Source organism: Artemia sp. Qi Xiang Cuo, chromosome 9, assembly GCF_049724085.1.
Source record: "Artemia sp. Qi Xiang Cuo chromosome 9, ASM4972408v1, whole genome shotgun sequence".
NCBI classification, from domain to species: domain Eukaryota; kingdom Metazoa; phylum Arthropoda; class Branchiopoda; order Anostraca; family Artemiidae; genus Artemia; species Artemia sp. Qi Xiang Cuo.
In genome coordinates, this window is record NC_142802.1 from 30,730,789 (window position 1) to 30,747,910 (window position 17,122).

Consider the following 17,122-nt stretch of genomic DNA (forward strand, 5'->3'; position numbering starts at 1 on the left):
GAGGTAACAAAAACTAGATAAATCATGACACAACACTAGAAAAATATCCTATGTCATACGTTTCAAACAAAAAACTTCCAAAATGCAACTTGAAACATCAACTGAAGTAGCACAGAAAAGATAAACCATGACTCAACACTACAAAAAAAAATACGTTTTCAGACGAAAAACATCCAAATTTCACATTGAAGCATCAACCGAGGCAGCACAAACAAGATAAAACATGAGACAACAGTTCAAAAATATCTTAAGTTATACGTTTCAAAGGAAAATCTTCCAAATGCACTTTGAAATATCAACTCAGATAGTACAAACAAGAAAAAATCACGACACAACGCTACAAAAAAAATATTCTAAGTCATATATTTTAAGCGGAAAACTTTCAAAATGCACTTTGAAACATCAACTGAGGTAGCACAGACAAGATAAAGTACGAATCAGCACTACAAAAATAACAAGACACAGCACTACAAAAAAATGCATTGAAAGAAAAAAACTTCTTCAGATGTCTTGAAGTCTTGAAACGTCTCGAAACGTCACGAAGAGAAATGTCTTGAAATACCTTGAAACATCTTAAAAAACCGTCCTGGGAAAAATGTCTTAATAAAATTCTTCTGCCTGGCGCTGTAATTATTATAGGACCCACATGTGCACCGTCATTACGTAATACAAACAGGCACGCTGTCATTACATAGCACCCACATATGCGCTGCTATTGCGTAACACCCACGTGTGCGCCGCCATTAAGTTATTTCCGATAAATTCACTAATTCACGCATGAGTCCCATCTCCAATTACGTAAGTTAAAACTTCCAATGAAATAGCACGTGTTGAGTCACACAATATTGCGTCATCCTCTATTACATAACACCTGACCATTTAAAACAGGGCACTTGCAGAATCCGGGCTGTATGTCATTTGACGTAACACCTGCTGTCCGCTTGAAACAGGGCCTCGTAGAAACTATCATATGGGCTTTCAAGAAACCAGGGCCTTCTAGAAATCCTGGCTATGGGCCTTCCAGAAACAATAGAGCACATACTACTATTGGTAGATATGTGTAAGAGTGGAATTGATACATATGATTTATTAGGAATCCAAGAATCATGAATTTAAAAAAAGAAGTCAGTATTCTTTAAAAGTTTCTTCCTCCTCATCAAAATGGTCTTCTTCCTTAAAGCAGTTTTCATCTAAACCCATATTCTCTGGGGGTAAAGGGCTGAACATAACTAGACTATGTCTCGGCACTTTGCTTTCCTTTGGCCGTGCACTTTTTCCGCTGTTTGGTCATGCATTTCTGACGTAATATTTTTATTTCCTTAGCCGAAAACAATATGACAAATAAGAGTTATAAAGCTTATAGAAGTTAACTATAACTAATTCCTTTTTTTTGGGGGGGGGGGTGGTTTTCCTAATATTGCCTACTAAGGAAAAGTTTATTTTAATTTTTTTTAGTTATAATTCCCTTTTGTAAACATGAAAATTACTCCTACCATTGAATAATTAACTTTAGATTTCAATTTCAGCAACCTTTTCTGGGAAAAATTGATTATAACCGGGGAAAAAAATTTGTCAACTCTAAGGGATACGACATATAAATATTTGTCAAATATTAATTCTTTAAAACCTACTGCAATGAAGTTTTATTATTTTTGTAGGCTTTTTTATATTATGACGTATTGATGGTACCGGTACAGTTTTCTTTTTTACAACTTTTCATAGGTAGCGCAGTAGCGCTGCCTAACTAAAGAACGACATTGGCACAATTCATTATTTATTTATTTATTTTTAGTTTGTTTTACAACAAGGCACTTCGTATAGAAGGAGTTCTCGCAGAAACTTCAAAAAGAACTTATTTGGTTGGAAATTGAAAGGGTTAGTGCCCTTTTTAATAGTCAAAAGTGTTGGGTGGTTCAACCAGCCCCCCTCCCCATACTCATCATTTACCCTAACACATCCAATTAAAATATTGAGATAGCCATCTTGTTCGGCGCAGTTTAAAGTTCCGGTAATTATGTTTTTGAAAACGACCCCGCCCCAGCTCTCAGGTATATATTCAAGCCCTGTGGGCATATATTTTTTTTATAGAAAGGGTGGTCGTGTAAATTTCTGAGGTGGCTCATTGGACTGGTAATAAGAAGTTCTGGTGCCCGTTTTAAGATTAAAAGTGATCTGAGGGTAGCCCCCCCCCCACACACACTTCGTATTGTCCCAAAATGCATCCAATCGAAATTTTGAGATAGCTATTTTATTCAAAATAGTCCACAGATCATATAACATGGCTTTTAGGATTGCTACAAACCACCAGAGCCTGCGGGCAAGGGTTGTAAGTTTTGCCCTAGGGTTATTTAACGTCTTTATGAAAGGGTCGTTTGTATAAATTTAGAGGTAGCTCATTTGGTCGAAAATTGGAAGTTCTAGTTCCCTTTTAAAAGTCAAGTGATGGAGGTCAACTGGCCCGCCTAACTACCCCTCTATTCATGAAACGTATCTGATTGAAATTGTAAGATATCCATTTTAAAACAAAATAGCCTAAAGAACATATAACAATGCCTCCAGGGTTGAAACAACCCCCAAAAGCCCTGGGGCAAGGGCTGTCATAGGTGGCCATAAGGGGGCAGAAGGGGACAGGGAGGGGCCCTATCCCCTTCTGCCCCCTAAGGTACCGGTCTGTTAACACAATAAAAAGCATCTAAATCGTGACAGTAACTGTACTGTCGCAAGACGTTGGAATATGGAATTAAAATTTAGAACTGAAAATTTTAAAATAAAACTTAATATTTGGCTTTCAGGTGCCATTTTTGTTTGATGTATATCTAAGGATGACGGTGTTTTTTTTTTTGGAATTTTGGCCAGCCTCAGTCTTTATAAACCAACGGATAAATTTCCCATAGTACAAAAAATTTATTCAACCTGAATTGTCTGGCAAGGCAAATACGGCCAAAATGATTACAAATAGTGATTTCCCGTGTAGAATCCCAGATACCAGTACATTTTCTTATCCCTAAAACGGTTAATTTTATAACTTACATTTTAAGTACATACATAATTGAAATTACGAAATTCAGGTTGCCATAAAAATTGTTCATATTTCTCTATAGGTAAAGAAACATTTTTCAAACATTTTTCAGAAATCAAATTGGCTCTTCACCGAGTTGTTCATAATAAAAGCTATGGAATTGAGGAATCTTGTATATTAAAATTATGTATAATCGTGATGTAATGATTTGTAGGACAAACCGATTAGAATAAGGCACGGCATGCCTTATATTTTTGCATTGTGCGTGAAAGCAATACTAACATAAAATTTTCCAAACAGTTTCTCTAGAATCTTCTGGTGGAATTGAGTTAAGTTTATCTCTAAATCGCAAAAGATATCGATTTCACAACACTTGGAAAATTTCTGTGAATATTCATATTTCCTTCACTAGACTAAAAGACTTAGTTCCAAATATGTTTGCTTTAAGACAAACTAATTACCTAACTGTAAATAGATTATCGGTCTTTGACTTTGTCCATGAATTTATATCAATATACAGCTTCCCCATATTAGATAAAATAAATATTTGAATTTAAAAATAAAGTAAAATTATCAAATTTATCTTTTTAATGTCGCTTTGTTATTAATTTTAATCCTATCAAAACAAAAAGCTAAGTTTCTTATCTCTTGCAAAGCTCGGATGGTTTTACTTCGAGAAACGTATCGAAATAATGGAAATTTAGCCTATTCTTTAACAGAATGTTACAAGGAAACACATTTTTTTCAGTGTTTTTTCTTTCGTTTCTTATTTTTTTGGCTGCAGGCCAGATTGATGATGATGACAACCAAGAATCGTGGAAAACTTGGAGGCAGAATCCTATTGGTACTAGACGAAATGAAAACAAAGCGATAGGCTATAGACTTCCAAGGCAGTGAGTGTTTCTTCTATTTTTAAACCGAGAACTATTTATTTATAAAATAAATGCATCCATGTTTATCAAAATGATTTTCACAAATTTCAGGTTCTCCTAAGAATTAAGCTAATTTTTTCCTAAGAATTAATTCCTAAGAATTAGGACACCTAATCAACAACCGGAGCTCAAAAGAGATAGAAACCAAAGAGTATACATCCCTGCTTTATTAAATCTATGGAGAAATGTGGCATTAAAAAAGAATCTGCGTAAACTCTTTAGTATTCTTGTTATTCGTGTATATCAACCATTTTTAAAAACTAATCTATCAGAGACATCTCTCTAGCGTTGCCTGTAGCGAACAGCCATAAGCCTTCAATGTATTGTTTATTATTTTGTTATTTACTTTTTCCCAGAGCCATTGTTTATGGAAAGGGTGATAGTACAAAGTTTGAAAAGAGTCCATTTGACTGGAAATTGACGGTTCTAGTGACCCTTTGAAAAGTCAAAAGGGTAACCAATCTCCTCCCACGAAATTTTCCGATGCTCCAATATAAGATAAGATATATTTTAGAAATAGTTATTTTAAGCCCAGCTGGACCAAATTGGTATTTCGGAGTCAAAACAAAAAAACAAAACAGAATAACATCAGAAAGGGCCTAGAAACATTAAAATGCATAAAACTGGCAAAAGAATACACCGTCATTATACTAAAAGTATTAAAAAAAAGAAAAAAAATCGATAAAAGTTAAGAAATATGTATAAACATACATACATATACAGGCCGTAACTCTCAAGGGAAATTAAAGCAAATAAAACTAGTAAATTAAAAAGGTTGAAAAAAGACTGAGAGACAGACCGGGGTAGGCGAGGTCTATGTGAATCTCTCTCCAAAGACATCATATTCAATTTTGAGGCAGCCAATTGCATAAAACAGTGTAAAGGTCAAGTGACCATGCCTTTAGGGATATGATCCCCAACAACCCGTTGGGCAAGGCCTGTAAGTAATGCAAGTTGTTCATTATTTACCTATTGGGTATGCTATTGGGAAAGGGAGCATGTTTGATCCTGGGTCTCCAAAAAGACCGTGGGTATCATGGTGAATTTTTCAGAAAATTTTTAGGGGAAATTGAATGTTGCGACTGCTTCTTAATGTGGTTACTCGTGACTGCGACTGTTACTACTTGTGACTGCGACTGTGGCTACGAATGCTTCTAGTAGCTACTGCGACTACTTGTGGCTCTTACTGTGACTTCTTACGACTGTTTATACTTGTAGCTATGATTACGAATACTCATGAGTGCAATTAGTTGTGACTGTGTTTGCGACTAAATGTGACTACAAATGCGACTACAAATGACTTTGAATGCCACTATTTCAGAATGACTGTGACTACTACTACTACTATTGCGATTGTAACTGCAATTGCAAATACTACTGCTGTTTCTACAACTAAAATTGGAACTCTTGTACTAAATCAAAAGAGTTTAGACCCTTAGGCATAGTTGTAATTAGCATAGTTGCAATAATAATTTAAAATAGATATTTAATGAATAGCCAACACCATTGTTGAAGTAACTAATTTAAAGAGAAATGAGATAAAGTTTACAAAGAGGGAATTTATCTGAAAATCAGGGCCAAGGGCCCTACAAATATTCCTCATCTTGACTGCTAGTCATGCGATGCATCAGAAAATCAGTGAGAGTGATCTGATTCTGGATACGCGTGTATTTTCATAAGTCAAAACGAGAAAAACTAATATTAAGAAATGAGAAAAAAGAGATAACCTTAAAAGAGAGATGAAACTTTGTTTGATAATATAAAGTTATTCTATGTTAATGGCAAATAGAACGACCCAAATTGAATTATTTTCCTTTATTTTAGTGTTCTTCCAGACCATTATGAAAACAAAGTACTTTCTTTTTTGACCGAGGGGAACTTTACATTTGATTGATCAGTGACAATTGCATTTACTTGTTATGAAGCAAGCAATAATGTGCCCACAAAGAGGCTACTAGTCTCATTCAATATCTTATTTTCACAAGTCTCCCAGGTATCAAGCAATTGAGGGATTAATTGAAATTGGAAGGTTCCTTTCGAGACACCTTTAGAATCTGGAGAATTTATCAGAAAAGTACTAAAATTAAGATTTTTCAAGAATTGGAGTCATGATCGGGATACTGACAAATTTTTAAATTCTTAAGATGGTCGCACTGTCGAGTTTTGTTTAAAGCAAGGAAATTATTTTTTAATTACAATCTATTACACTGGGTAACAGCCAAAAAATCGCCAGTGGTTTCTCATCTGATTTAGACTAATTTTGGTGTTCTGAGTCCAAATTTCACATTCATTTTGCTTTATCAGGTCAACTTTTTAAGATACAGTCATAGGCCTACCTGTCGAGCTATACATATGCTAATATCAGGTGTTCTGAGTTCAGTCATATTTTGCTTGTAGAACGTATCGAATTACAACATTAGTTTATTTCTCTAAAGAATCTCCATTCGTGTATGCGTGATTGCAAGGCTATTTAATTAACCCTTAGCCAATCAAATTGATTCTAAATTTCACTACGTGACATTAACCTGCATTTTCTATTTCTTTCACTTGATCGATATGACTTCGGCACGACGGTCATGAAGGAATGATCCTGACGTTTTCTGCTACATCTGCAGAGATTACACGCTGTCAGTGGACAGGAGAAATATCATAGAATTTGTAAGGCGCGCCTACGAGGCTTACTTTGAAGTCAAACTTGGTGACAAAGATAAGTCCTGGGCACCGCACACGGTGTGCAAGACGTGTGTGGGATACCTCCAGCACTGGACAAATGGCGCGAAAACTTCACTGAAGGTTAAGATTCCAATGGTTTGGAGGGAGCCATTAGACCATGCATCGTATTGTTGCTTCTGTTTCATCAATACTACTGGCATCAACCGGAAGAATTAACACAGCCTCCAGTACTCCGACCTTCCATCTGCTCACTTTCCAATTATTCATTCCAAAACATTCCTATACCAGCGTTCACAGAGCTTCCCGACAGTGATAACAAGGCCACCAGTGCAAGTGAGGGAGGATATACAGAAGAGGAGCATAAAGCACAAGATAGTCTGCAGCCCTTTTCACAATGTGAGATTAATGATTTGGTTCGGGATCTCAACTCGTCGAAGACTTCCTCAGAGCTGTTGGCCTCCAGACTCAAAGAGATATCTATTTGGTGAGGACTGACATATCACTTTTTTCTTAGACAGCATGAGGACTATATGGGGTACTTATGCCACGAGTAAAACCTTGTGTACTGCCGATATGTCGCCAGTCTTCTTGGTAAACTCATCGCTCCTCAATGCGGTCCAAAGAATTGGCAACTCTTCATTGACAACAACAAGCGCTCTTTGAAGTGTGTTCTCCTCCACTGCAGGAACAAATTCGCCTCTCGTGCACTCCATAACTCTCAAAGAAAAATATGAAGCAGTGAAGTCCGTGCTCAACAAAATCTAATATGAGCATCATCAATGGATCATCTGTGTCAACTTCAAGACGATGAACTTTCTACTTGGTCAGCAGTCCAGGTTCACGACGTAACCATGCTTTATATGTATGTTGAAAAGTCGAGACAGATCCCAGCACTATGTAAAGAAAGGGCGGCTGGTGCCAGAGCAGTTAGTAACTGGGGCAAGAAACATCATAAATGAACCTCTTGTTGACTGGGAGAAGATATTGATCCCACCGTTACTCATGAAGCTTGGATTAATGAAGCAGTACATGCACGCTCTGGACAAGGATGGGAGGTGCTTCACCTACCTGTGCTGAGCATTTCCTTGACTAACCATTGAGAAGCTGAAGGCTGGCATTTTCGATGGCCCACAGATACGGCAGCTCTTATAGGACACAAAGTTCCAAACCTCAATGAAAACGCTAGAGTGCGGTTCGTGGAAATCGGTTATGCACATGGTGAACAACTTCTTGGGGAACACGAAGGCAGCGAACCACGCCACACTTGTCATCAGCATGATAGAGACCTTCCAAAAACTCAGGTGTTTGATGAAATAAAGGTGCACTTACTGTTCTTACACATAGAGAAGTTTCCTGAAACCCTTGGGGTGATGAGTGACGAGGAGGGAGAAAGGTTCCATCAGGACATTCGCCAAATGAAGGAGAGGTACCAGGGAAGATGGCATGCAGTCATGAGGGTGGACTACCGCTGGTCAGTGAAGGTAGACAACCCAGTTGCTGCTCACACACGGGAATAAAAGAAACACCGATTTCTGCAGTGAACTCAAAAAATTTTTGTCACGTAACGCTCATTCTTTTATTAATATTATGAATTATGCCTATCAATTTTGATGGAGTAATCAAAAATTACATTTTAATATGTTGACGGTTATTTCTTGAGGAAAACAGAAAGAATAGTCAGGGGTTTCTCATTTGATGATCCTCTGAAATTTGTTTTTTTTACACAAAATGAATTTTTTTAAAACTTCTATAGCGAAAAACAGAGGTCATTTTCAGACTCAGAGCATCAAAATTAATCTAATTCAGCGGGAAAACCCTGGACGATTTTCAAAACTATTTTTTTGTTACCGTGTGTCAAGAAAGCAATTATTACGGAGCTTTTCACTATGCTGAATAAATTGCTGTCTCAAAAAAGATATTTAATGCATAGCTAACACCACTGTTGAAGTAATGAATTTAAAGAGAAATGAGATAAAGCTTACAATGAGGGAATTTACCTGATAATCAGGGCCAGGGGCCCTAAAACTATCCCTCATCTTAACTGGTAGTCATGTGGTGTATCAGAAAATTAGTGAGAGTGATCTGATTCTTGATACACGTGTATTTTCATAAGTCAAAATGAGAAAAACTCATATTAAGAAATGAGAAAAAAGAGATAACCTTAAAAGAGAGATGAAACTTTGTTTCATAATGTAAAGCTATTCTATGTTAATGGCGAACAGAAAGACGCAAATTGAAATATTTTTCTTTATTTTAGTGTTCTTCCAGACCATTATGAAATCAAACTACTTCCTTTTTTGACCGAGGGAAACTTTACATTCGACGGATCAGTGACGATTACATTTACTTGCTATGAAGCAAGCAATAATATAACACTACACTACCGGGATATGACTATTGGAAAGCCTGAGGTGATTTTCTTAGTATTTATATTATTCAACAAGAATTGAGCTTTCTTCGTCCTTTCATTTTTTGTGTTTTTTTTCGTTGCAGCTGCTTTTACAGCCAATCCTTTTGGCTGTAAAACCTGTTGTGCTTACTATCACTTTGAGACATGCCCAACCAATGAGTCTTGAAAAACTATTAAAACATTTTTACGCAGGGTTTTCTGTCAAAACTTAGGATGAGGTTTTGATCCCACAAAGAGGCTACTTCGCTACTAGTCTCATTCCATATTTTATTTTCACAAGTCTCCCAGGTAGCAATTGAGGGATTAATTGAAATTGGAAGGTTCCATCCGAGACGCTTTCAGAATCTGGAGAATTTATCAGAAAAGTTCTAAAATTAAGACTTTTCAAGAATTGGAGTCATAATCAGAATTAGACCCCGGCGCCGCGTCGATGAGGAAAGACCGGCGGCGGCGGGGCAAAAAACAGCACGCCGCGCTGCGCCGCCGGTAAGACGCCGGCGGCGGGCCGCCGGTAAGATGTCAGCGGCGCGCCGCCGGCGTGATCAATGTTGACCGCAAATATTAATGTTTTCATCATTCTTTCTCAAATCACAGCTTAAATTTACAACAGATTCGAGCCCATTCATGAGTTCAAAACTTCACAAGTCGCTGGCTGGAAACTGGTCCTCTTCGTTATCCATCAAGAGAAGTAGAAATCTGGTAGAAATGAAATGGCTGTGGCGTTTCAGAACCCTTGCATAATACGAGTAGTTGAAGTATTTATTAGCTATGTATTCTTAACATAAATAATTATCAAAATTAGTAGTTTTTTTCATCGAGCCTTACTGTATATAAAAATTCAAATACCGTATCACAAAATTCGTCAGTTATATGGGTAAAAACTTTGAATATAACTTTGAACTTAGAAGCTTGATTTTTTTCATTATGCCCTTTGCCTATATCTGTTTTCTCACCTTTAAAAAAGTTGAAATGGGCGACTTTGATAATGATTGTTCTTTTTTTTGCTCTTTTGGATTCCTAAGAAGCCTTCTTGCATTAAAAACTGGTTTTTAAATACAATTTCAAGAAAATGCATTTTAAAGTTTTTTTGGCTTCTTTATAGAATATATGTCATGTAGGCTAAGGCCTACAAGGCTCTTTTGGATATTATTCATTTTTTCTTTTGGAGATTCATTCCCAGTTGTAAACTGATAGATATCTAATATCTTTTAAATTATAAACGGGATATAAAAGGAGTAGATTTATCAACTTGAAAAAATACATGATGAGCACTTAACACGAGAATATTTTCATTACAAAGACACAAAAACATTTAATAGTTTATTCGCTATAAAGAAAATTGAAGTGGCAGCTATTTTCTTAGGTAAAAAATGAAAAGCTCATCCGTTTTAAGTGTAATTAAATGAAATAATATGCAGACTGAAGTAGCTCCAGGAAGATGTTGAAATGTTCATCCTAGTTCGTCACTTTTAATCAAAGCAAAATGTTAGGACACTTAGTATCAGTTATTGAGTTTAAGCTTTGATTTCCAAATGCTCACGAGAATTACCAAATTTAAGAAAGTCGCAACAATAAGTCACCTGTGGTCTAAGTGCTTAGACTCCTCTTTGATCCCCACCCAGGCTCAAAGCTTCTGCTATGGTCATTTCCATGGAAATATCCAAAGAGCTTCTTTTTAAAATAGCTTTCAAGCGTAGTTAGGGGTATTTAGCCTTTTTTGCTCTTCTTCAAAGCTATGAAAAAAGTGTTATAATATTCCAAATGTTAAATTTGTGCATATTTTCGGTAATCATTTATGGGGAGATCAAATTTCTTAAACCAATGTAGATATGAAAGAACATTGCGACATCTGGTACCCTGAGGTCATATGACTATCAAAGACTCCTCCTTGAACATCCCAAATTGAAAAGTTATATTATGATCTGGCCTTTTGATATAAAGTGGGTACTGGACAAAGGGCGCCATTGTCACTCGAGTGCAACGTTAGGTGGGGATGTCGATATCGCTTTCGTCACACCAATTCGTTTTAGTGTGAATCTGCCTGGTACATATGAATGAATGTTTTCAAAGTAAACCCGTTTCATCAATAGGAAAAAAAAAACAGAATGAACGCATATGCCCCTTTCCCTTTGGACGATAAAACCATGCAAGTGCTTTATCAAGTATAACTTACGAAAATCTTGTTAATTTTGTCAACTTTTCAACTTTATGGCATCCCTGCTTTCAATAAAAAAAAAATCAAGGTACTATCACTTAAATATCATAACTCCCTATGCCTCCCCCCTTCTGGATACCATTTTGATAGGATACCGTCTCTGATTTAAATAAAAAAAAATAATTTCATTATGGGCACACCGGCTTAAAAAAAAATCTCTTTTTTAAAATTTATATATTATTTCTAAATACCCCCTCCCCCCCCTCTAGATCCCACCTTGATAGGATGCCGTCTCTGCTTTAAAAAATGAACTTTATGGGATCCCTGCTTTCAATAAATAAAATTTCGAGCTATTATCATTTAAATATAATACCTCCCTGCCCCCTCCCCCCCTCTGGATACCACCTTGATAGGATACCGTCTCAGCTTTCATTAGAAAAATAATTTACTGAATAATTAACAAGGTCACTATATGATTCAAACAAACACGCAAAATAACATTAAACAGCTTAGTGTTCATTGAAAAAAAAATTGAGAGTATGATTAAAGGGGTACAAAGACAACAACAAAACTGTCGAAATTATTCAGATATACCTCAAATTATTGGAAAACTGAGTGATAGATTCGCCATGGCATTCCATAAGATCCAAAGAATCTAATTAAAAGGGAGCCAAATTAGGCCAGTAGCCTATGAGAAATCGCAAAATACCCAAGACAATGAACAAGTCCTAATGGGGGGGGGGCCTGGTTCTATCAAAATATTTCAATGGTTTCCCACGGAACTTGATATCATTTTCTTCTGTCTCCACTTTAAATGAACAAAATAATTGTCTTTTTGGCATCCCTGCTTTCAATAAAAAAAATGAGGTATTATCATTTAAAAATGATAGCCCCCTATCCCCCTCTATAAGCAATAATTTACAATTTATTTATGAATCATATTTTTGGGGTAACTTCCGGTTCAATCTTTAATTCCCCAACCTTGTACATAGCTTAGTCTATAGCTAAATTTTGTCTCAACCGAAGGCTGTGTTTTTGTGGGGGGGGGGGGGTAAAAATGTTGCAGAAAGAAGATTGTATTTTCTATCAGGTGTTCAATAATTGAGTATTAAACATTAAGAAAATCTTATCTAAAAACAGCAAAAAAAAAGAAATCTGCAAACTTACAATTCAGCTGTAGAAACAATCTGTTGGCTGTCAATTTTAAAATCCAACAAAAGGCTGAAGCTGTATAGTAGTGAATGCGTTCTATAATTCTATTGAACTTGAAAATAAAACTCTTGACTACGAATGATGTAAGAAATAGCGATTGGGAAACTGCATTCGAAATGATTTAAACTCATTTCATAAATACGATGCTTTTTTTGTAAACATATGAAGAACTGTGTATATTGCAATATTTGCAATAGCATATTGCATCTGTCTGGTTTTTATGCAAAGTAACAAAAGAGACGAAAATTAATGAACAAGAGAGTAGTGAAGCATTATGGTATACAAAGTAATATTTGGCAGGGAAAGTCACTGGTAATAAATCACTAGGGATGGCAACGTGATTGCGTGATTTTCGGGGATTCGGGGAAGCAAATTTTTTTTCGGGGTGATGCATAGATTTTCGGGGAAATACCCAAAAATTTGGGGATAGTGCAAGCTCTGCTTGATTTCTAATCAGGAAAATCGAAATACTAAACCACACGAGAAGGAAAAGTTTCGACTTTGCGGTTGACGGAATAAATAATTGCCGCAAAAATAATTTAAAGTCGACCGAACGCCGCCGCCTCTGCCGGTGGCAGCGTTCCTGCGGCACGCCGGCGGCGTTATGGCACTTTGGCGGCGTTCAACCGGGCCTCCAGTCGGCGGCGTTCGATCCGCCGGCGCGGCGCCGGGGTCTAATCAGAATATTGATAAATTTTTAAATTCTTAAGATGGTCGCACTGTCAAGTTTTTATTTAAAGCAAGAAAATTATTTTTTAACTACAATTTATTACGAAAGAAATTATTATGGAGCTTTCAACTATGCTGAACAAAATGGCTGTCTCAAATTTTGATGGGACGACTTTGGAAAAAAGGGGCGTGAGAGGTTGCCCTTTGTTGCCCTTGCCTTGAGTTGCCCTTTCATTTTTCTGGTCACTTAGAACAGGCACTAGAATTGTTGATTACCGTTTAAATGAGCCTTTTCCTGGTAATATAAGACTACTGGGTCGATACGATCACCGCTAGAAAAAAAAAACAACAATAAAAACAAATAAACACGCATCCGTGATCTTTTTTCTGTCAAAAAATACAAAATTCCACATTTTTCCAGATATAATCTTGAAACATCTACAGTGGGATTGGCTGATTCACTGAATCTGATGATTTGGTTTTTATTAAGATTCTTTGACTTATAGGGGGTGTTTCCTTCCTTTTCCGAAAATACGGCAAATTTTCTCTGGCTTGTAGCATTTGATGACTAACAGTCAACTTAATGAAACTTATGTAGTTAGAATCATCAAAATAAATAGACTCTTTTTATACATTAATTGAAAAAAAAGTTAAAAAAGAAGTTTTTCAAAGAAAAGTAAAGGCGACATTAAACTTAAGATCAGCAAATACAAATACATTTTAAAACTACGGCCAGAAATTACTATTAAAGAATAAATGAAACCCAAAGCGAACAGAAATTAAATAAATTTTCATAGCAAAAAAAAAAAAAACATACAACAAGTTCTAATATAAAAGAATAAATAAATCTTAAAACGAGTAAAGCTTGAATTGAATATACAAATCAATTTAATGTAAAAGACTAAAACCTACTGCGTCATTGTCGCTTTACTGAAAACTATATGTATCTTGGACAGTCTTGGAAAGTACAAATAAAATCAAACTGAATATTTGATATATCATGATATTAATTGTTGAAACCGTATCAGTTCAAAATTCGATTTCACTGTATTTTTTATTTTCATTTTCAATGCTGTAATGACTGGAAAACAAAATATTTGTAATATAATTCGTTTTAAGTGAAGCACCAATGACGCAGTAAGCATTAGATTTTTACAGTTGAGGAAGGGGGCAGTATCCAAATTCTTGTTTGTAGTGAAACTATATTTGTTTTGAACAGTCTTGGATAGAAACAATTTGTAATGTGATCCGTTTTCAGTAAAGCACCAATGAGACAATTCAAAATTCTTGTCAGATGCATTGGGGAAAAAAGCGTGGGGTTGGGTGAGCTAGTTGACCTTTGATCACCTTTGACTCTTAAAAAGGGAACTAGAACTTCAAATTTACAATGGAATGAGCCCCTTCCGGAGTTTATACAACCACCCCTTACATATGAAGTGCCTCTGGAAAAATAAAAAATAATAAAACATTGGAGTCTTATGGCCTTTACGATAGGCAATGCTATAGCGTTGCCTCTGATTATTCGTTATTTTTTCCAGGGGCATTTCATATGAAATGGGTGATCATATAAACTTTGGAGGGAAATCGTTCGATTTGAAATTAGGAGTAATAGTGCTCTTTTCAGAGTCACTAGCAACTAGCCCCCCCCCACACCCTTTCTCCCTGAAATGCACCTGATAAAAATTTGAGGTAGCCATTTTATTAAAAATAGTTAAAAGATCACATAAAAGACTCGGAGGTCGAAAAAACCCTCTCTAGCCCAGTGCAGGTGTTGTAAGCTATGCCCCGGGGGCATATATGGTTCTAATAGAAGTAATGCCGGTACAAACTTAAGAGGGGGCTCTTTTCATAGGAAATTGAAATTTAAATTGAGGTTTTTAAAAGTCAAAAGACATCGGAGGGCAACATGACCCCCATGCCATTTTTTCCTCAAAACCAACCGATAAAACCTTTGAGATAGCCATTTTGTTAAAAGTAGTAAAAAAATCAGATAACAAAGACTTTGAGTTCAACAAAACCACCCAAAGCCCGGGGCTGGCGTCGTAAGTTATGTCCTTGGGGTATTTATAGTTGTTACGAAAGGTGTGCTCGTATAGACTTCAGAGGGGGCTCACTCCATTGGAAATTGAAATTTCTAGTTCATAAGAGTCAAAACAGATCGGAAGGCAACTAGCCCCTCCACACCCTTTTTCCCCAATCCATCCCATCCGATAAAATTTTTAGATAGCCATTTTGCTAAAATTAGTTGAAACATCAGATAATAAAACTCCGGAGTTCACACCCCCCACAGAGCCTAGGGACAGACGTTTGCCCTAGGGGTACATTTGGTTCATATGGAAGATGTGGTCGTTTAAACTTCAGAGGGGGCTCATTTGATTGGAAATTGAAAATTCTAGTCCCCCTTTTAAGAATCAAAAGCGAACAGAGGGCAACAAGCTCGTACCCCGTGTTCGCTTTTCTGCAAATGCATCCGATCGAATTTTATGTATAGCCATTTTGCTAAAAATAGACCAAACATCACATAACAAAGACTTCAGGGAAAATGAAGCTCCTGAGAACCCAGGAGCAAACATTGTAAGTTGTGTCGCGGGGGTATATAAGGTTCTTATGTAAGAGGTGGTCACACAAACTTTGGAGAAGGCTCATTCAATTCGATGCATTGCTCTTTCTATGGATTTCAGTCAAAAGCTCTAGTTCCCTTTTTAAGTGTCAAAAGTGACAGGAGGGCAAACAGCCCTCTTCACCGCGCTCTCTTTTCCTAAAATCCATCCGATCGTGAATGCCACAATGTTTACGCAAAAAGGCAAAACCAAGACCAGAGGAGTTTTTGAGATTTATCATAGGACAGAGATGCAACAATGAGACACTTCTTTTATTTTTTCGTTTATTCAAGTACTAAGTAAGGATCTACCTTAGGAATAAAAACGAACAGAAGTTGTTCCGTATATGAGAAAGTATACCTGTACTTATTGCCCAGCTGTTTAAGCTAAGAGGTGAAACCTATACCCTAGAAGTTTTCAGATTTTTCATAGTTCAGAGTTCATTTTTCTTAATGAAAGTTTAATACCATGGGAAAGAACGACTATTGAATGCATTTTGTTTTTGGAACTTAGGATTTTTTTTTCTTGGAACTTAGAATTTTTTTTTAACTAGGATTTTTGTCAATTGGTTTTAAACTAGGTTTGCTTGGGTTTACTAAGCCTGCCCACACGCTTACCGAACCCAAACAAACCTAGTTTAAAATCAGTTAACATAATGTAACGTAGCTAAAAATTCGGTTATGCTACAATCTATAAGTATAGTGGAATGAATGGTAGCACTTAGAGGAAGCCAAAAATTTTTCCATCTATGACTGTAAATGAAAAGATGGCAGGAGTAGAGACGTGAACGAACGACAGAACAGGAGTTTAACATTTCTCTTCTTGAGTAAAATTCAAAACTGATGTGTTAATTTTTCTCACCTTTGGAAAAATTCAGAACAGCGATATTCTGAGTTAAAAAAAAATCATAAATTAAAGAAAAAAAAATTCTAAGTCCCCCCAAAAATTTTTAAGTCCCCCCAAACAAATTATAAAATCCAAAAATATTTCTATGTCTGGTCTTGGTTTTCACCTCTTAGCGTAAACAGCGAGGTAGTAAGTAGAGGTTTGCTTCCTAATATATGGAATAACTTCTGGTCGTTTTTAGTCTTAATGTAGCTCCTTACTTTATAGTTGAATAAACGAAGAAATTAAAGAAGTGTCGCATTGTTGCATCTCTGACCTATGAAGAATCTCAAAAACTCCTCTAGTCTTGGTTTAACCTCTTAGCGTAAACAGTAAGGCTTTCAATAGTCCTGGTATATGAATGTCATTAAGAAAAATAAACCCTGGCCTATGAAAAATCTCAAAAAACTCCTCTGGTCTTGGTTTCACCCCTTAAAGTAAACAACGAGGAATTCGATAGTCATTTCTTTCTATGGTATTAGAGTGTCATTAAAGAAAAATAAAACTTGCATAATGTAAAATCACTTAGAAGCCTGTTATGCTGCCATCTATAAGAATAGTAGAATA

General features: G+C 36.2%; 1 protein-coding gene across 1 annotated transcript in view; it reads left to right on the forward strand.

Moving 5' to 3' along the window:
- The first annotated feature begins 3,691 nt into the window (after nucleotides 1-3,691).
- The window catches only part of LOC148948560 (aminopeptidase N-like), a 200,755-nt gene continuing 187,324 nt past the window's right edge, over nucleotides 3,692-17,122 (forward strand). Inside the window, exons 1-2 of the mRNA XM_089094466.1 lie at nucleotides 3,692-3,912; nucleotides 8,882-9,035. Of these exons, the coding sequence (XP_088950592.1) occupies nucleotides 3,740-3,912; nucleotides 8,882-9,035 (327 nt within the window). The 5' untranslated portion in view covers nucleotides 3,692-3,739. The remainder of the gene's footprint in view (nucleotides 3,913-8,881; nucleotides 9,036-17,122) is intronic.